Below are 21,714 nucleotides of genomic sequence, written 5' to 3'. Positions count from 1 at the left end.
TGTTGCCGCACTGTTCTGCTCTGTAGAGAGCTCATGGAGAACCTTCCTTATCAGGAAACACAGGAACATGTTAGAAGCATTGCCTTTAAACCAACCTCTCTAAGCTGGTTCAACATGTGTTTCAGGTACAAATTTGTTTGTAACTTCAGTTAAACTCTCTGAATGCTCTTTCTCTCACTTAGTGAGTGCTACACAAACAATTCCGAAACGACCTTCTAAAGCTCACTTTATAAGTTGGTGATTTCCTCAAAGATACTCAGATTCCTGGAGGAACCAAATGTCTTACTCATTACTTGATGACTCTTGCATTGATAGAGCTCTTTTTTATTTTTTGTTTTGTTTTTCTCTTTTGTTTTCCCACAGTATTTTTTTTACTGCAAAATCAGCACCTTAACTAACATCTTGTGACAGTCTAATGTGTAGAGACCTTGCATATGCACATGTCCATTCACACGCAGATGGCTGCCTGGACTTCTTGATGCTTTCTATTTATGCTTGGCCTCAGCACAAGCACAAGAGATAAGTCATCTATCTCTCTTTCATCTGATAACACTAAGCATTTATCAACCTGAAGGAAAAATAGGAAAAAAACATCCAACCCCTTAAGAAAGCATTTATTATGTACCTATTTTCAATGGCATCATGAATGAATGTGAACTGATACAAGATTTCAAGTGGAAGAAAAATATCAAGCCAATGCCCTAGCTGAACTCATGGGGATAATGACTATATAACTCAATATAGCCCCATGGATGTTGAACTTCCACTGGCTCAGGAGACATAAGCATATCACTTGGTTTGCCCTCTGTCCACTTAATATGTGATTGTGAAACTACCAGCTTCATGAGGCAGGAGCTTATCTTGATCATTTCTGGATCACTATCATCAAGTATAGAATCTGGAACATAGTAAATGCTCAATAAATAGTTACTGAATGAAATAACTAGGCAACTTACTTCTTACATATTTCCCTTGATTTTCTAATTTACAAAAGACAAATAATAACTGTCCTCCCCAATTTGTGTGATTGTTAAGACAGAAAATTTGCTCTATATAGTAAATGTTATTTTAGTGTTGGTCTGTATTTTAAATATCTATGCAAGATTAAATATTTTGGGTTATAAAACAAGAGCCAATCAGTGTTAAATGTTCCCTTTCTTTTGTTTTATTCCTGTGTGTGTGTGTGTGTGTGTGTGTGTGTGTGCGTGTAAGTACTGTACCCTTTAATCTTCTCACACTTGCAAACAGCTATGCTTCCCAAAATGTTAGTTACTGAAAACTGGCAGGTTGGAAAATTAAGTCACTTCAAATATATCCAAAAAAGAGGAGATTTTGGTTCAGGTGGCAAAAGAATAAAGAACAGCTTCACCATCGTAAGACAATGTTTGGCTCTTGTTGTTGAATGACCAGATAGAGGCTAAGAAACCTTTCAAATATTATTTCCTAATAAAAAAATTCCAGCAGACCCCAAAGAGACATGACAAATGAATACATATGTGATCTCCTAAATTAATAATGCCCATACTCAGCCTCCTCTTAGCCAAATCAGCCATGTAAGTGGTATTATCATGAAGACTGGGGTCACAGCATGAATGGTTTCCTTTAGGATTTGCAACACTGTCCTTGACTGAGATCAAGCCTGCCAATGTACTCAGGGCATGATCAGCATTTCATCAGGATCATGGGAAATTATAGGGGACCACAGAGGACAAAAAACTAGAGGTGGTTTACCATTTGGGGAGCTCTGGTCCTTAATTGGAGACATATAGAAAACTGGCTAATGAGATTTGAATTTGTTTCTATTCATTAGTTCACTTACAGGTTATTCAATAGACAAAGAAACAGTATGCCAAATACTACTTCAATAACATCTCACTTAATTCTCACAACCCTGAGTGGTAAACTTTATTCTTCCTACTTTTGCCAGGGAAGTAATCTGAGACTAAAAGAAACTAAATAATTTTCAAGACTTAAACGGAGGTCTGACAACCCTGATGCCCCTTCACATACTGCATGACACCTCACTCCTTACATTTCTTTGAATTAGGAAGCACAAGATCATTCAAGAAGCCTCTCAAAGAGGTGGGGATGAGAGGGAAGGGGATCAGTTTCTCCTCTGTTTTTGCTGTGTTTCAGGTTACCCTGTGTAATGCTTGGTCCAGTGCTCTTTGTACTGGGTGTGCAATAGCTTGCTGACTAAACCCTTCAAGGCAGTAGGAGAGTTGGTCTTTGAAACTGTATCTTTCATTCTTGCAACTTTTTCTGATCATTTATGTGGCGAATTAAAAACTGGTGGTCAACTTAACACCAGCTGAACTGAATCAGTATGGTGCTGAGTTGGGGGCCCACCCGAGGATTGTTGCAAATATACAAGGAGAACTGGAGAGGGAGAAATTAGTGTTGTTGGTTCTCTGTGGCATTGTTATTTGGAGCTGCTGGTTCTCCTGGAGGAGGTTGTCATGCTGGCTTTCCTAAAATAAACTCTGCATTATCATTGGAGGAGCCTGGGACCTTGTCGCTGAGAATGGCTGTGGTTCACTTTGGGGAGCTCTGGTCCTTAATTTGAGCATCACTTCCTGGCTGGGAAGACGTGTGCTGTTCAGTTTCCCGGAGATGCTTGTCACACTGGCTTCCTGATATGAGCTTGGCTGTTCTTATTGTCTGAGGAGCTCAGCACCTCATTGTTGCTGAAGATGGTTGTGCTAATTTTCAGGAGTGCTCTGGTCCTTATTTTGAGCATAACTTCTTGGCTCCAGTGCAGAACCCTCAACCTACTTGCAAAGATTGTACCAACTGGCTGGCATAGACTTTGCATCTTCCACCGCTGACCCTTGGGTCTTCCCAGTGTTGATTCATGAAATAGACTTGCATGAGTCATTTTCATGGGCTCTAGGCCTCCAGTTGGACTTGTAGGAGACACTGTCACAGGCTCTAGGTTTACAGCTGAACTCATGTAAGCTATTGCCATGGGATCTAGACCCTTGGCTGGATTTTCTATGTCGTTAGTGTGGGGACAGATTTCCTGCACTTTCTTTCTATTTGACTCCTCAGTGACTACTGTAAATAATACTACAAATTATTGTCCTGTATGTAATTGTTTTCCTTGTGATGCCTGACTGCAAGATGACTCTGAGCTCCTACTGCCCAGAAGGAGACAGGATCCAAACTTCTGAGCCCCACGTTACCTGGATTTCGTCCCCAGCAGTCATGTCCCATGAGCCGTAATGACCCTTCTCCTGTCGGAAGAACTGCACTGCTTCTAAAAAGGCTTGGGCTTCAAATGTCGTCTGCTTCATGTAATCTAAAGGAAAGAGGAAGGGGCGCTTAGCGAAATGAAATGCTCTATTTTATATTTTTGTACAATTCTTCAAGTGTGATAATTCAGAGCTCTAATATTATCCTCAGCAGTGGTGGCAAACCTATGGCATGTACACTGCAGCGGGCTGTCTAAACAGTTCCCCACCATGGATCTATAGCAAGGCATGAAATTATGAGACATAAAATAATCTAAGCAAGCACTTAAGTTCATTTTCAAGTGTACATCACATTACTTGCTCACCATCTTAGCTGACTACCTTTGTAGTTCCTGTACATAGTGGTTGCTACTAAAAAAACTTCATCTCTCCTTCTCATACATGTTTCTCTTCTCTCATCCACATATCCACTAACTTTATTCTACCAATTGTAACATTTCCCCACACAGGCTACCCAGCAACAGGACCTTTTGTGAAAACTAATTTCTTTGTAATCTGATACCAGATATTTGTCAAAAGGATATCACGTAGTATGCTAATTTTGCAACAGAAGACAACTATTGCTAACATTTGTGTACCAGGCCACTGTTCATCTAAAAACCTTACCTATTTCATGGAGACCTAACAAAAACTCATGAAGAAAGTATCACTCACATTTTACAGATCTGGAGATGGAAGCACAAAAGGGTAAATTAATTGCCTGTGGTCATACAGTAGCTAGCTCATGGCGGAGCCAGGGTGAGAATTCAGGCAGTCTGATGCCTCCTTCTAATCATTGTATGGCACTGCCTTGCATACTAATTTATGGTTTGTCCTCCCAAAAATATTGGACTTTATAATGTTTTATCTGAGAAGTAATACCCCACAATAAAGGAATAAATATCCAATAGTGGAATTTGGGATGATTCCATTCATGTGTCTTCCTTTCCAATACATAGCTAGCTCTTAGAAAACAGTAATAATAGACTTGTAGAAATCTTAGTGGGGAAATGAACTTAAAAATAATCTAACTGGGATCAGGGATATGTTGCTCAGTGGCAAAGCTTGTGGTTGGCTATATGAGGCTCTGAGTTTGAGAAACCAGGAAAGAAGAAAGGGAAGAAGAAAAGAAAGAAAGAAGGAAAGAATTCAATCAAATAATAAAGAAAACAAATCTTAGAAAGGAGAAATGAAGTGAGCAAAAGACAATTTTAAGACCTTTCCGACTGAAGGGCACAGAGTACTCTTTTATTTTGTACCAGGAATTAAATCCAGGGCCTTCCCACTGGGATGCATCCCCAACCCACTGTTTTGTTTTTTTGATTTTGAGACAGGGTCTCAGTAAGTCACTAACTTCCCCAGGCTAGGCTCACACTTGCAACAAGGATCTCATGCCTGTAGGATGCAATCTGCATTTATAGGGTGATGTTTGACTGGTCAATCGAAGGCACTGAATCACAGGGGGCACCATCACCGATTTAAACAATGAGATTACATGGAAAAGGACTACATGATACAGGGGACTGAGCAAAGCTAAAAGAGAATCAACCCACTCTGCAAGGCAACAGTCAACAGTTTGTGGATAGAACTCTTGAGATTTGCTTACAAGATCACAAGCCTCAGAAACTTGGGGTATACAATCAGGGTATAACCTCTAGGAGAGTTCAAACAAAATTCTCCACAATGAAGATACTCTGAAGTCCAGAAACTCCCCTTTCCAAAATGAGGACCAAGAACTGACATTTGTAATATCAATAGAAAGATTTAGTCAAAATAAAAAATCAAAAAAAGGGCATGTTCCAAGCACCAAGTTTGCAAACCAAAGTACTTCATACTTTGTAATTTTTCTTGGCTCAACAACTGATTTTGTGCTTAACCTCAGAGGTCTGGAAAACAAAATGTTAAGATCTTGCTGTAAAATTGACAATACCACTGATAGTGTTCTCCCCACAAGGGGATCACAATATGTGCTCAGAACGCTGGGAGGGACTTTACCAAATGAGATGGAAACTGTAATTACTACACTGCGATTCAAGATTGAGTCATGTGCTCTTATTTTTAACAGCTGTTTTCATTTCCAACCTTAGGAAAGAAGGAGATGGAAGAAAATGTGGTACTGTATTTGGATAGAGTGAGTGTAGCCAGACGTGCCGGCCAAGGAAAAAAGTTTTAAATTCTTCACCTCATCACAAACAGCGTAACTTTTCGTATTTCTTCCCCCACTGACCTCAGAAACCTTAAATCCTTTTATCTTCTAGATCTGTATCAAAGCAAACAAGGACACTTGCACTGATGGTTAAATGGCCAATGATCTTTAGAAAACAGTAACTGAAGAAACAGGATTTTAGAAACAGCAATGTGATTGTAAAAGTCAAAGAAGGAACAAAAAGAGGGCTTTGTAAGGTAATAGTGGTAGAAGTGAAGTACCTTAACACAAGCAGAGAAGAAATTTATTAGTGATCAAAGAGACCACAAAAAACTTATAGTCATTGAACAATGAAGCCTCAGAATAACAGCTCTTGACCATTAAGACACAAAAACAAGATTTTTATCACTTCCTTACCATTTGGGGAACAGGATATAACCTACAGATTCATTATGTGATTTCCATCTCATAAATCAACTAAATAAATTTATTTGTACAAAACTTTTAGAGCAAATCTGCCACAGAGCAAGTTGCTTTATGAGCATTTGTTCTTATGGCTATGAACAAAATTCAATAGCAATTGGCATATCACTAAGCAAATAAAAAACAAAGGTTTCCTTTGTAAAAAACTATATTGCAATAGTAATATGATCTTCATTTTTCATAAGTTGTTTGCAAAGGCATTTGAACTCAGGCCGAATGTACAGGTGTTTGAGAAGAATCAGATTCCCAATTATTTGATCAACTTCCTGGTAAAGCTCTCAGGGAACAAACTCCAGGTTCACAATCCCCTGCTCCTGCCAACAAATGAATTGAGAATTTAGCTCAAAGGCCAACAAAATTACCAATGGTTTGGCTCTTTAAGCCTCCTCTTTGCAAGCAGACTTAGAAAATGGCCAGTATCAGTCCCAAGTCTCTTTTTCAACACATAATACAACAGGTGCACTGACAGCAACTTAGACAACATTAAATTCAGCTTCCTCATTTTATGGAAGAGGAAACCGGGGCAAAAACATGATTAATTTGTTAATTTTTTTTTAGCTGAAGGTCACACAGCTGGTCAGCACCAGGGCCAAGAGTTGAAAAAGTGGCTCTGGCATGTCATAAGCAGCCTTGGCATTCACCCTGACTTAAGTCATAGACTATGGAAGTTGGATGTGATCTTAAAGGTCACCTACCTCTAGCTTTTGCTTCATGCTAGGATCTATCAGAATCCCAGGCAAACACTCATTTGGCTTTGGTTCGAATAGTTCCAGCAACAGATAGCTCACAATTTAATGAAATCGTTCTTTCCATCATTGCATTACTCTAATTATTTGAAAGTTTTTCCTTCTCTTGAGCCAAAATCTGTTTCCATAAACTCTCTCTTTCTCACTAATCCCATTTCCCCTTTCATAGCAAAAGAGTTTACACCTCTTCCATATGGGAACTTCAAAACAGCAGTAATCAGCTGGATGTACTTAATCTTCTTCAACTAATCTATGGACAACGTATCTTTTGGATCTTTTTAAATTTGGCCTTTCTTTTTCATTCCTTTCTGCAATGATCCATTCTAATTTATCAACATTATTTTTAAACCAGGTCCTTAGATCTGACTACAATATAATGCATATGGTCTGACTAACATAACTCACACAAAGAAGAAAGGTTACTTTCTTTCTGATTTCTAAACCCTTTTATAACTACCACCACATCACACTGTTTACCTATATCCATATCTTTCTTGCAGTCCAATAAAATTCCTGTACCTTTTTCATATAAAATTCTTGCCAATCTAAGCCTCTCTTGAACTTGTATTTCTCCTTTTGATTTTGAAGGATAGATTTTAACATTATCCCTATTAAATTACAACTTAGTGTGATGAGTCCAATCAGCCAGTCTGCCTCCTAACCTCTTTTCACCACGATGTCACTAGAAATCTGGCTAAGTTTATGTTCCGTGTTTCTACCCACCTCACTGATAAACCACTCACCATGATCAAGGGCACAGACACAACCCTGGGAAACTATAAGCATTTTAGAAGACCTGTGATAGATACATTTTGGCTGTTCACTCGACAATCATATCCCCAAGGACTGAGAAATGTCTAGGAATGCACTGCTCTCCACAGTTGCTCCCTATTTCTTTATCCATGCAGCTGCATGGAAAACTCACATTTGGAAGACATGATTAAGAATCCTGCAAGGAAAGGAAATTTTCTTAAGGCCTCTTAGGGACAGCCCTTCAGGGGGCCAGCCAGGAAGGCATCACTTTTGTTTTTTCCCCTTACACAGATGAGTCAACTTAAACTGTAAAACTCCAAGGCCTGTGGAGTTATCGTAGACTCCGATTCCGGCTGCTGCACTGGGACTGGGTTTGGAAGCGGCTCTGTTATTTTATTTTACTGGTAAATGGTGCCAAACCTTGTTAGCTGATCTGCCTGGTGATTTGTGAAACTTATGTAACGGCATTACTCACTACACTGCTATGGGTTCTCCTTGCTGATGTGCACTGCTGAACTATCTCCAGCTTTGGGCTCCAGGAGAGCTGCAGTAGGCTGTTTGCCTTTCTTTCTCCTCTAGAACCAAGGGGACTGTGCACAGGGGCAGATAGCCAACACTTACGGATTCCCAACCATGGTGCAAGGGCCACATCTCATTTAATGTTTCCAATGATTCCACTAGGTAGATGTTCACCTCCCCACTTTACAGCGGGGGAAGAAACTGAGTTTCAGGAAGGTTAAACAGCTTAAGTTAACAAGTGGTCAGGTGAGATCCACTTATCTCCAGTCCTGCTATAATGTTCTATGGCTTGATGTTTGAAATCTTTTTGAAATAATTTTAGAGTTACCTGCTATTATAAAAATTAATATAGATTCCCACATGCCCTTTACCCAGGCTCCCACGCCAAGAGAACATATTTCAACTCTGCAGTTCAAGACCATGAAATTGATGCTGATGCAATCCAAACTTTTCATTCAAATTTCATCAGTTTCACGTGGTAATCTTCTATGTATTTTGTGGTTTAATTTTAAAGTTATTTTAAAAGGCTGGGAGCCAGAGATATTGCTCTGTGGGAGAATGTTTTCTTAGTATGTGGAATGCCCTGGGTTTAATCCACCATACTATCAAAACAACAGATTACTTTAAAAGAGATTTTTCTACTCTGTTTAGAAACATATAATTCCAAATATTTATCATAGAGTAGTGATTATCAAGTAAAAATTGTTTGTTATATTTTATTTTGCTTTTTAAAAATTACAGTTATTAATTCTTATTAACTACACAAAATAATGGGTTTCATTATGATATTTTCATACAAGCATATAATGTGCTTTGATTGTGTCCACTTTCATTGTCCTTACCCCCTTGTTCTTTTCCTTTCCACAGTAGTCCTTTGGTACATTCACATCATTTCCCACCTATGCTCTACATAGAAGACAAAAACATCTCTTTCTGAGTTTGACTTATTCTGCTTAACAGGATCACCTCCAATTTTATCCATTTTCCTGCAAATAACATGAATTTACTCTTTTTAACAGTTGAATATTATCCTATTATGTATATATTCCACATTTTCTTTACCCAGTGATCTGTTGATGGTTACCTAGAATGGTTTAACAACTTGGTAATTGTGAATAGCGCTGTGATAAACAGGGCTATGTAGGTATCTCTATAGTATGATGCTTCTATAGTGTGCTGATAGTATGTTAGGCCCTTTGAATAGCTTGATCTTATGGTGGTTCTAGTTTTAGTTTAGTTTTTTGTTTGTTTGTTTGTCTTCTTGAGACAATGTCTCACTATGCAGTTCAGGCTGGTCTTGAATTTGCAATGATCCTACTGCCTCAGCCTCTTGAGTGCTGGGATTATAGGTGTGAGTGTACAACCATGCTCGGTTTTAGTTTTCAAAGGAATTTTCATACTTATTTCCAGAGTGATTATACTAATTTACATTCCCACCAACAATATAAAAATGGCTCCTTTTCCCTTACATTCTTGCCAGCATTTGTTTTTTGTTTTGTTTGTTCTCTTACTAAGAGCAGTTTTGACTGGGTGTGATGAAATCTAATTGTAGCTTTGATTTACATATCTCTGGCAGCAAAAGACATTGAGCATTTTTTTCAACTATTTATTGACCATTTGTACTTCTTTTGAGAAGGTTCTGCTCAGCTCATTTTTTACTGATTGAATTACTTGTTCTTTTGGTGCTACATTTTTATTTCTTTATATATTCTAGATATTTTTTCTCTGACAGATGAATAGCTGGCAAAGATGTTTTCTCATTCTGCACACTGTCTCTTTGTTGCACAGTACAATTTAGTATAACCCTAGCTGTCAATTGTAGGTATTATTTCCTAAACTGTTAGGGTCCTGTCAGAAAATTGTTGCCCATACCAGCATCTTGAAAATTTTCTGCTGTTTTCTCCTTAGACTCCTAATTGTACAAGTGAGCAGACTGAAGGCCAGACAGAATGTGACAAGACATTGTTAAAAATAAGACAAAATAAATAAAAACTCCTTCACTGGAATTAAAAATGATTGCTGCTTATTCTAACAAAATGGTAACAAAGGTTTTAGTTTCTATTTAAAAACCTACTTAGGTGGCCAAGCCAAGAAAGTACCCATTACTACATTACAAATGAGAATTCAGCCTTAAGTACTGAGAAGAAACTGGTCACTTTCGCCAGATATACTCTGAACTATATTTTATAAACTATTAGACTAAAATATTCATCTCCTGTCCACAATATAAGAACTCCCTCAGAGGAGATAAAACACCTCCCAAACAAATGCAAGAGCGGAGTTAATAGTGAAGACTTTGCTTTTAGAGAAATTTCTAACCACACAGAAAAATGTCATATGCCTTGTGTAAACATCGTATTGTCTCTCTAGTGTAAATTTTAAAAAAAGAGTAAATAAGATCCAAAACAGATATTGTGAAAAGGAAAGGGAAAGAAAGTGTTCAAAAGGAAAGAACAACTAGAATAAGAGAAAGGAAAAAAGAAAGAAGGAAAAAGGTTATATATATATATACATGTATGTGTGTGTAAATATATAAAAGGTGGATAACTATACTATAAATTTCGGTTAATTCATGAAAAAGAATACTATGTTTTCACTGATTATTTTTTTCATGCCTAAATCTTGTAATCTGAACTACTTTCAAGATGATAATATGCAACACACTAATGTTAATTTCCCATTTTTTGAAATTCTGTATTATTTTTAACTTTTTTTGTTTTTAAAATCAACAAATTTTAAATACAAAAACAAAAACAAAATGTCATATGCCTTTTTTAGCCAAACGCAATCATCTCATGAATTCTTAATTGTCAATAAAAATTAGAATGGTGTTCATCAACAGAGAAAAGGAAGTGGTGGTTACTAGAAAAAGTAAAGACAGACTGGCTCATTTCCTTTAGATAAAACTGCCACACTGGTAGATAGAAGGTTATAAAAAATATCCTCTAAATACATTTGGCAAAGGCAGTTATCAATGTTTTGCAAGATTTTGATTGACATACTGACTTTAGATTGGCTGATAATGCAAACAGACATCATAAGTAAGATAAATGATAGATGCTAGCCCTATAATATTTTCAGTATCCCAAGTAAGCAATCTGTGTAGTAGTTCTATATTTTATTTACTTGGTGTTTGCCTATCTCTGAGTTACGCCTAAGGATACAAAACCATAAAATATATTTTTAAATGCAAATTTCTAACAGTCTTCTGGGTTAGAGACTCAGGATCCAAAATGAAACATAATATGGATAAGTGAATCTAACAATCCAAAAGTACAGAGTATATGCCTAACACATAGTCACTGAATAAACTGAAGGAATAAAAGAACAACTCTTGAAGAAAAAACCCCAAATCCTGGGGTTCTGTGTTACTATTAGACCAGTACAAGTCAGCAATTGTGATACGGTTGTCCATAAGCAGGGAGAGCTGACCCTCAGAAATGTGGGCTACAAGGACAAGATGGATATGGGATTTGCTCTTCCAAGCTTATCATTCTATACATGTCCTTTTTTCTAAGCACCTGAATATTTTATAAACATTTGAAATTTAAGAAAAGGTGGCATACAACTAGCGAAGACTAGAATGAGCCTTGGAAAGAAAAACCCACAAGGAAGGGATCTCCTTCTACATCTTCAAAACCCGGAAGGAAGAATTCTTCATTACATGAAGACCTGTAGCGCACAGGAACGCATGGGTTTGGTCCTTGCCAATTCAGATACTAGGATTAGGAATGTGTGATTTGAAGGAGAATGGGGCAGATTTTAATTCAATGTGGAGCATACATTTTTAATACTTAAGCTTATCTTAGTCAAATAGACTCTAACAGGACGTCACCAGAGCTAAGTCAATTTGTAGTATGTAGACAGACCAATTCAAAATCTTTTATTAAAACTCTTATGGCATCACTCTCTTCCCCATCACAGTACTTTTAATTTTACAGTTAGCATAATCACATGAACTTTGCCTTTTCCAAACTGTAATCCAAGGGAGGCTGCGTTTCTATTCACCACTGCACCCCCAGTCCGTAGTACATACCGTAGTACTTACCAAATACTCAAAGAAAGAAAAGAGAACAAAGTAGGAGATGGGAGAAAGGGAAAAAAGAAAGGAGAGGAAGGTTGAAGGGAAGGAGGGAGGAGAAGAGCAAATAATTAAAACACTAAATGGAGTACTGAATTAAATCTCCTATAAAGTTCTTGCGAATCTGAAATTTCATAGTTATGAATAAAGTGCTGCAAGCAGATTAGATTGTCTCAATGAGTCCCTTCCCCACGAGCTTTCAGTGCTTCTCAGACTTTGGTAAGCATCAAACACTCCTGGAGGGCTTGCTAAGCCTTGGATTGATGAGCCCCAGCCCTGAGTGATAACAGTGGATTTGAGGTGGGACCAACTTGTTCGCATTTCTAAGAAGCTCTTGGTAATGTTGCCACAGGGACACTCTGTGGGAAGCATTCCTCAACCTAGCATTACATTGCTTTACATAGCAATCACCTAAAGAGCTTGTTAATAGGTCTGCTATCGAACTTTGCCCCAGAGATTCTGATCCAGTAGGTCTGGGATTGGACCCAGAAGTCTGCATTTAAACAAGTTCTTCAGGTGCTTTTGTTCCATGTAGCATACACACCACATTTGTTGGGGGATTACATGGAAGGTACAATAGAAAACTACGGATCTTGATTATTTAGGGTCTTGATGACTCCATTCCTCATGAAGGAAACAGTCGACATGCTCTCTTTGTTAACTGCTCAAACAAAAGTAGAAACAAAAGTAGCACTACGATGGAGCTTTAACAAAAACATGTGAACAAAGAGACAACACTGTGAGCAGGTTCATAAGACATTATTCCAAACAACTGGAGCTCTGCTCCTGGAGAGGAACCCCACCCCTTCAGAAGGTGTCACCACTGCCTGGAACTAAATCCTCAGATGTAACCTCAGCTGACCTCGTTTTCCTTTTTGGTACTCAGTGAATGTGTGTGGTTTTTTAACTCTTGTATGTGACAGCCTCTTTTTTTTTTTCCTAGTATAAATGATTTCAGTTTCCTTTACCTTAAGTTTTTTCAAAATCTTAAAAAAATAAAAATGACCCATGTTCTAGGCTCTTCCAGAAAGTAATGGCAGTGTCATCATTTGTTTTTCCCAATACCATGAAAACATTCTGTGTCCTGAAGCTGTGACCGATTAAAATGTTATCCATAGGCATGAATTAATCTACCACCTAATGTGGTAGATTAACTCTCTGGGCAGTGTCAGGCTAAGAGGATAATGACACAATCAATTATTTCCTCTCTGCCCAGGAAAAATAAACATAGTTGTATACAAATAGACCTGTATTCTAAGATAGGACAGAATTGTCTCCAGATTCTCTAATAACTATTTGTGGAGATGATTCTGACATGTATTCAGGAGAAAAATTATATTAAAAAAACCTCAGCAAAACAAAAACAAAAACTATCTAACTCCCTTTATTAAAATGTGAACTTTAAAAGTATTCACTTATGATGTTTTACAGGCAGTTGTGGCAATGCACATGCTTGGATTATCCTTTAGCTCAGACCATGGAAACTGGGTTACACGCCTCTCAGTGACATTGTGGGGAGTTGTGTGGTTTATTTCCTGCAGGCAAAAATTTACCACACAACCTGGACATAATTTAAAGTAAGCCTGAGTTCAAATAAATAAGGAAGATGCTTCTCTAGTCACAGGCTGGTATAATGTCCCTGTAGCACATGCAAATATTAAAAATATTCTTCCTGACTGATTCTGTGTACAACTTTACCTTGTGCCTTAGTTATTTTCTCATTGCTAGAACAAAATGCTTAGCACCCACAAATTCAAGAAGGATAGGTTTATTTTTAGTTCACAGTTTGTGGAGGTTTCAGTGAATAGTTAGCTGGCTCCAGTGAGAGTGGCATGGCCAAGGAAAAAAGTGCTCATGGCAAGGCAGGAAGCTGTGAACCTTCCTTATTGTGTTTCTTTTTATCCCATCAAAATTGCAAATCTATTGATTGGTACCACCCACACTCAGGGTGGATATCCCCTCCTCAATAAATCCAGCATATACACCCAAAACTATGCAAAACTAATTAGTAGCCTAATTCAGTAACACACACTCAATGATCTAGTATCACGCACGATGATCCAGTGACCTCTCCAAAGCCCTATTTATGGGTAAATAAGGCTTTGGGGAGACATCTAGGTACAAGCCATAACACCTTGTGAATCCAGAACACCTCAGCCTTACCTACATCTGTGAGAGGACACTTTCTGAAAGAAAAGGCAGACAGTAAGAAGACTTGGCCAGGTTTACATTAGAGAAAAAAAATCGCTGGCATTAGCTGGTATGATTTCATCATCTCCTAGGTTTGCAGACCTACAGAGGTAACACTGGGTGATAATGTGCTCTGGGAATAGCCCACTCATCATTATTATAAATCATTATTTTGCCTGGAACTTATCAGAAGACTTTACTTATGACACCTCATTTTATTCGTACTGTAATTTCCTAAGGAAGGAAAGCTATATAATCATGCTACATAGAAAACCAGAAAACTGAGTATCAAAGAATTCATGTCATTGCCCAAGATCACATCAATAAACAACTCATTTTATCAGGTCATCAAATAAAAACAAAAATAAAAGCAGCAAATAAATTAGTGTGGTGTAGACTCAGCTTTGAAATGGATCAAACCTACCAATTTAAAACTTCTGGTGACAGTGGTCTTCTCTTGTCTAGAGTAATACATCTATTTCCTTTATTTGTAACTTTTCCCCAAAGACCTAAAAAAATTTCAACTGATTCATACTTTATTCTCTTCTAAGAAGTAGAGAGGTCAAACAGACTCTGGAAACCTCACCTGCCCTGATAAGGTAAAAACATTACCTGCTTTCATGTTTCCCACTCTACTTTGAAAGAGGAGTAAATAATTTAGCATTCAGTTCTTAGGGATAAACTCTTTTTTTAAGTAGATACAGCAGTCATAATAATCTACAATACCAATCTACAGTACCAATAAAAATATCTACAGTATCTACAATACCAATAAAAATAGTATCTACATTCCTGACCTATTACAAGAAGGATCAGTGGCTACCAAAACAGCTCTTTTTAATGTCTGGGTTAGTTGAGCCAACAGTGTATGCCAATTTTGCATAATTGCTTTCACCCAAAAGGCACTAGGAAAGCTTTTTGCTGAAAGCCTATGACTCTGTATATCCTGTATATTGGCATGTGTTGTCTCACTAAGGGAATCCATTTAACATTCTTTACACTTTGAGTCAACTATGTGAGTTTATTATGAAAACTAAGCATTTATAGTTATTTTTTAGTACAGGTCAAGGAGAGACTTCTTGAATGGCTTAGCTAACAATGTTTAAGCACAGGATATGCTCAGTAAATGGAATATTATGCAGTCACTAAAATAACAATTGTGATAAGTTAGAAAGATCATGGAAAAAAATCACTGAGTGATTATTTAATTGCAAAAAAATTATAAAATTGCATGTTCATCCTGAGTACCCATAGGAGCAGTGACCGAAAGGAAATGCATAAGAAGTGAAAAGGGAATTATTAGATGAAAAGGAATTTTGTATTTGTGGCTCACAGTTTATAAAGTGCTAAACACTATTAATTATCCTTTGGAGGATATGCACTGATTTAATGATTATCCTCATATGAGGGTGGACAATATTTGCTTCTGTAGAATCAAAATTGTCCAGTGACAGTGTGGCCCTGGAACCTAAAAAAACTTTGGCAAGCACAAGCAACTGCCAAATCACAGCGTGCTGCTGGTACTCAGCACTCAGAGTTCATGCCATAGAGTCTGTAAAGTGAATTAGCATTGGTGGATGGATTTCCACATAGGAAAACCAGCCTTTCTCGCCCTTGGGGAAAGCAGAGCTTCAGGCCAGCTGCTAATTCAGCTCACCGGACAATTTTCAGTATGATTTCAACTGAAGAAATTTTTTTCTTTTTTCCTCTCTTTAGAGATATTGTTTAATTCAGCTTACTAAGAAGATTTCACTAGCTTCCTCCAGTGATTTCTTTTTCATTTCTAGTGTGAGGCTGTCAGATCACCACTTTCAGTTATGAAATGCTGTGATTCTATGATCATCTTAAAGAATAGCTCATTCTGTTAACATGAGGGGGGCTGGGGATTTAGCTCAGCGGCATAAGCACCTGCCTTGCAAGCAGACAGTCGTGAGTTTGATCCCCGGTACCGATAAAAATGAAAAAGGCAAAAAAAAAAAAAAAAACCCCAAAAAACATGAGTATAGTGCTGATACCAGCATGGGATGGAGAGTTCCAACTTCAAGACCACATTATCCTTTTTTTTCCTACTAAGTCCTCATGCGCTGTCTCCCAAAGGCTCATCTTTCTCTGGGCTGCAGAGTCATTAATGCAATACAAGAAAACACTGTATGTGACTTTTACCATTCTTCTATCAGATAGGGTTTGTCCACAGCCTCTTTGTCCCCTGGACTCTGAATATAGAATTATTGTTTATGTGATGTTTACCACCCTGGGCTCTCCACATGGACTATCTAATTATTTTAGCTAATAAAACAGTGAAAATATTCAAGTATGCTATTTCATCTTCTATGGCAATATTATAGCAAAACTGGCATATAAAACATTAAATCACTAACTTAGGTAGTCATATGGGTTTCATCTCTAAAACAGCTTTTAACAACTGTGAAAAAATGGATTCTCCTGGATATTCTAACATTTAACAGAGCTGGGAATTTAGCTCAGTAGCTCAAGTACCTGCCTGGCAAGTGCAAGGTCCTAAGTTTGATTCCATGTACCAAAAACAAAAACAAGAAACATTTGACAAAAACATTCTGATCTATAAAATTATCCAGTTCTACAGAAAAACCTACTATAACAGTTTGCATGTTTGTGTATAAACTGTAAGACCATTAAAAGAGTCTACCATAGCCAGAAATTTTTCTTTTATAAAATGCTATAGAACAAAATATATCTTATGCTCTCAAAACAGGACTATCAACTGGGATATAGGTCAGTTCTTGATCAGCCTGGTTAACTACTGAAAGCAACAACAATAATTCTTAAAACTTTTCATTTGACTTTCTATGAAATTATGGAACTGGTATATGTATTGACATTTGAATTCAGCTATGTCTGGTATTTTAGAAATTCACCCTATTTTAAAATAAAGACAAAGTTGCCTGTGGAAGGTAATTTGTATTCATCACTCCTTTTTGCTTATTTAAAGTAAAGGTATGTGCCCTTTCAGGCCAACTGGTCCCAACAACTTGCTTTCTTTTGCTCCTTGTGCTTCTCATGGAATTCTTCCCCACATACATAAATGTGTACACATGTATGTGCACATGCGCTCATGACTGAAGAAATGACATGTAGTTGGTTTAAAGATCTTCCTCACAGTAATTTAAGAGGAAATGGAAAACAAAGAGACTCTAGCCTAATGCTGTCCAACAGAAATGTAACAAAAATAAAAATAAACAGATAAAATTAATTTAATAATATATTGTATTTAATCCCTAAATATACAAAATAATCAGTATAAATTATTAGTGAAATATTTTGCATCTTTTTTTTAATATCATACTAAGTCTTTGGAATCTGGTGTGCTTTGTACACTTACAGCATGCTTCAGTTTGAAGTGGCCCATTTCTAGGGATCACTACCACATGTGGCTAGTGGCTGACATATTGAACAATGTGGCTGGTGGTCCAAGAGATGCTTGTTTATCTGAGTGGTGACTAAGTAAAAAGCAATGAAAGAAAACATCCCTGCACACCTAACCAGCTGCAAACATATCCTTACAAAGGGATCTATTCTAAATTTAAAAAGAGACCTAATATTTTTTCTCTAATTCACCATTACATATAGCACAATTCATCTCAAAGAACAATCCAGGATCAGAGTAATGTAAAAATACAAGACATAAAATTACTTGTAATAAGTCCTTATGCATACTAAGGTATATACTGAGGTATACTAACTAAGCTTAGTTCAAGAACCTTGATGATAATATCTTACAAATCCTACTTCATGAGCAATGAGGAGTCCTTAAAGCTTTAACTTTGAAGGATCTCTAACAATGCCATACCATAATACCCTGCTCTGTGTGGTAGAGAATTGCTAACCACAAGCAAACATATCAAATGAGATCATTTCCAAACAGGATGTAGCTTTACAACAATCTGGTGTATTTATAGCAACAAATTGTTCACCCAGATCCTAGTCTGCCAAAATGAAAAGCAGTTTAAAATGTGTGATGGATTTAGGTGCTCCCAGTAAATAACAGACCTCACTTACATGTTATAATTAACTCATCCCATATAATTATTTGAAAGAATTAGTCCAATGATCTAATTCCTTCATGGTAAAACAAAGAAAAGGAAATAAAAACAAAACCTCTATTCCTGTGTTGGAAGTGGCAAAGATTTTGAATAGATGAGAGAGAGTGTGTGTGTGTGTGTGTGTGTGTGTGTGTGTGTTGTGTGTGTTTGTTGTAAGTAAATGCCTCTTTTTTTAAGTTTCTAATGATATTTTTGTGATTAAAGAAGACACGATGGAATCACAGAACTAGAAAGGGTTTTTAATGTTGGGTCCATTTCCTCACTAAGAGAGCAGTATTCACTTATTAAGTAAGAGTAATGGCATACAAATTATTCCAATTGGACATATCACTGGAAAGCTATCATTGTGTCTTTCCAGAACTCTTCCTTATGTTGAAGGTGCTATGGCTTGGAAATGATTTAAACACGTGTCTACAATGGTCCATGTGTTGAAATTTAATCTCCATGGTAAGGAATTAGGAGACTGAAAACTCAGTATGGTTTTTAGAGGTGGGGTTTTTGGGAAGTAATAAGGGCTAGACAAGGTCCTTTAAGTAGGGTCTCCATGACCAAATGTTGGGGCTTTATGAAAAAGAGCAAGACCACAAGAGACACCTACATGTGCATATACTGTCCCTGTCTCCTGCCACGTGGTGCCCTGGATCATGTCTGGACTGGGCCAGCAAGAAGGGCATCACCAGATGTGGCTCCTAGGCCTTGGACCTCCACAACATGAGCTAAGCTAAATCCCTTTCCTTTATACCCTTCCCAGTCTAGGGTATGATGTCAGCAGTAGAGAATAAACTAACACACCACATGATGAAAGTACTGCTATTATTCCTTACAGTTTTTATTCTCCACCTAAACTGTTTGATCTCCTCTGGTAGCATTCTCCATCTCTGCATTTCTCTTGAACTCTAAGCTGGGCATAGCCCTCCATACTTAATTCTGTGCATATTTAATACAATTTATATATTACAACAAACTCCTACTCCTTCACTTCCAGAACTCCCAGAACTCTTTAATGTACTTTAGCATTTTTTCCACAGTATTTATTACATCTTTTCATTTTAGATAACTCCTTTATTATACTTGTGACACTTTTTATTTCTACTATTGGTCCCTAACAAGACTATAAGTATTACAGGAATAGAGATCTTGGTTTTGTTTTTCTCTGTCTTGTAAGTGCCTAGGACAGTGCCTAGCACATACTACAACTCAGTGAATATTTGTTAAATATTGTATACTCAGTAAATATTTGTAAAATACTGTATGCTCAATACATATTACTTAACTCAAAGAATTTAGGTCTTATCTGTACAGACTTTGAGTTTCTAATTAAGATAAAATTAAAATGAATATGTAAGTTTTCATCTAGACCCATTTTTCTAGTTGATAACCAAGTATATCAGGTGAACTAAATTAAAAATAAACACTACAATATTCAAGAAAGCAATAGAGTTATACTAATAGGAGTAACACTCTTAAAAGTGTGTTGTTCTTCATTATCAAGAATTGAAGATATTGATTATTTCAGATTTATTCAAATATTTTTCTAGTTAAAAAAGTTAGATCACAAATCTAGAGGCTTCAGTTATGCTCATTCATGTCTCTATTTTAATGTAGGTATCAAAGACTAAATCTTTTAGTTTCCTTCCTGATATTTTTGCCTGTTTTGTAAGTTAAATCACATGATGTTAGCTTTAAAAATATTGTACCTGTGTACTATTGGAAAAAAATTACCTAATTTCCATTTTTTAAAATGGCAATCCCAGCTAGCTGTGGTGGCATACACCTCTAATCCCACCACCCTTCTAGGGAGACTCATCTCTACGAAAATAAATAAATAAATAGATAAATAAATAGATAGATAAATAAATAATGTCAGTCCTATTCAAGTGAGTATATTTTTGATCCCTGTTTTCTCCTTAATATTTATTATGGTGCCTAACATACAATAGAGCTCTAAAACTGTTTATTTAATAAAAAATACATTCTGGCAAACTTTGAAAAATCTGACCATGTCTATTTATGTTAAAGCAAATTTATAGTCAAGTGTCAGTTTGCGGTACCATGTTTTCACGGAACACGTATCTAAACAGACACATCGAAGTTGAATGGTAGCAGGTGGCAGCTATTTGAGGCAAAAGGAAAAGCAAGCCCTACAACACGGAGGCCAGCCACACAAAGCACATACAATGACCTCATCAAACAACATTTCCTGTTTTGAAACACCCAAGTTATGAAACTTTATAAGACTTCGAATAGAGTGCCTTAGGATGGGTTCTGAAGTCTGGGAGTCCACAGTTGAACTTCCTAATTCCGATCAGGATGCTGTTGTGTAAGGGGACCCGTCATAAGCAAATGACTCAGGACAGAGTCTGGCCCTTCGTGGGTTCTCTACTCCTACCAGTGACTTTCCTTCCCCTCCTTCACTCACAGTGTCCAAACCACAGCCTTGAGCTTTGTGCAGACAGAGCAAACACATGTTACAACTCTTGGGCTGCCTCATGAATGTGAATACAGTCTTTAAACTGGATCCTTAAGATTCCCCCATTGAATATAACATGTAATCATTTTATAACATCTTCTAAAATAATTCCTAAATTAATGTGATTGCAATTAGAATCCCAACAGGCATTGGAGGATAATTATAATGAATAAAAATTTACAAAGAAGACTGTATGCTTAAAAATAGCCAAAAAAGTATAATATAAATGAATTATAAGAGGACATAAAATATACAGTATAAATCTATAATCTACTATAAATCAAAACTGCATTAACATAAGGAATAAATAAATCAATAGGGAACAAACGAGAATACCTAAATAACCTCAAGACCTATATATTTTTCTGCCTGTCTGTATACTTAAAATTTTCACACATGTTTAAAAAGAAGATTAATCAGTGAAGGTTAAACTGTTTCATAATTGGTGCTGGCACAACTGGTCATTCATTTAAGGGAAAGCATCAAATCACTGACATACATCATGTATAAACATGTATAAGCATGATCTCCAAAAAGCCTTGAGACTGAAATGTTAAAAGTATGGCAATATAAATAATTCAAGAAAAAAATCAAGAAGATGACAAATATAATCTAGGGCTAAGGAAATCTTCATAAATAAGACAGACATATTTGACTAAATAAAAATTAGGTATCTCTGTGTGATATATTAAAAAGGGTTAATATCTAACTTTTCACAGAGCTCACACAAAAAAGAAAAACAAAAAGAAAGAAAAAGAGAAAGAATAAAAATAAAAGTGGGGCAAGGCATATAGATGGATAATCCATAAAAGAGTAATTCCAAATGCTGATAAATATCAAATAAAATACTCAGACTCACTGGCAGTCAGGGAAAGCCACTCAAAATAGGAATCTGTTTCTTGCCTGTCAGCTCATCAAATAAATAAAGAGCCAAAAGACCTATTACAGGCAGAAAAGCAGCTAAAAGAATACTCACATACACTGAAGAAATCTGAAATTTACAGTCCATCTGAA

At 36.8% G+C, this 21,714-nt stretch overlaps 1 protein-coding gene across 2 annotated transcripts in view; it reads right to left on the bottom strand.

Annotated features, from left to right (window-relative positions):
- The window catches only part of Niban1 (niban apoptosis regulator 1), a 154,138-nt gene that overhangs the window by 25,562 nt on the left and 106,862 nt on the right, over window positions 1-21,714 (bottom strand). For both annotated transcript variants that reach the window (XM_063240293.1, XM_063240294.1), the window contains one exon: window positions 3,186-3,301. In XM_063240293.1, the coding sequence (XP_063096363.1) occupies window positions 3,186-3,301 (116 nt within the window). The remainder of the gene's footprint in view (window positions 1-3,185; window positions 3,302-21,714) is intronic.

The sequence above is a fragment of the Cavia porcellus genome, unplaced genomic scaffold, assembly GCF_034190915.1.
Source record: "Cavia porcellus strain 051 isolate PalLab524CR breed Dunkin Hartley unplaced genomic scaffold, mCavPor4.1 scaffold_29, whole genome shotgun sequence".
Taxonomy (NCBI): Eukaryota; Metazoa; Chordata; class Mammalia; order Rodentia; family Caviidae; genus Cavia; species Cavia porcellus.
Note: the sequence above shows the minus strand (reverse complement) of the source record. Positions and strands in the feature narration are given on the sequence as shown.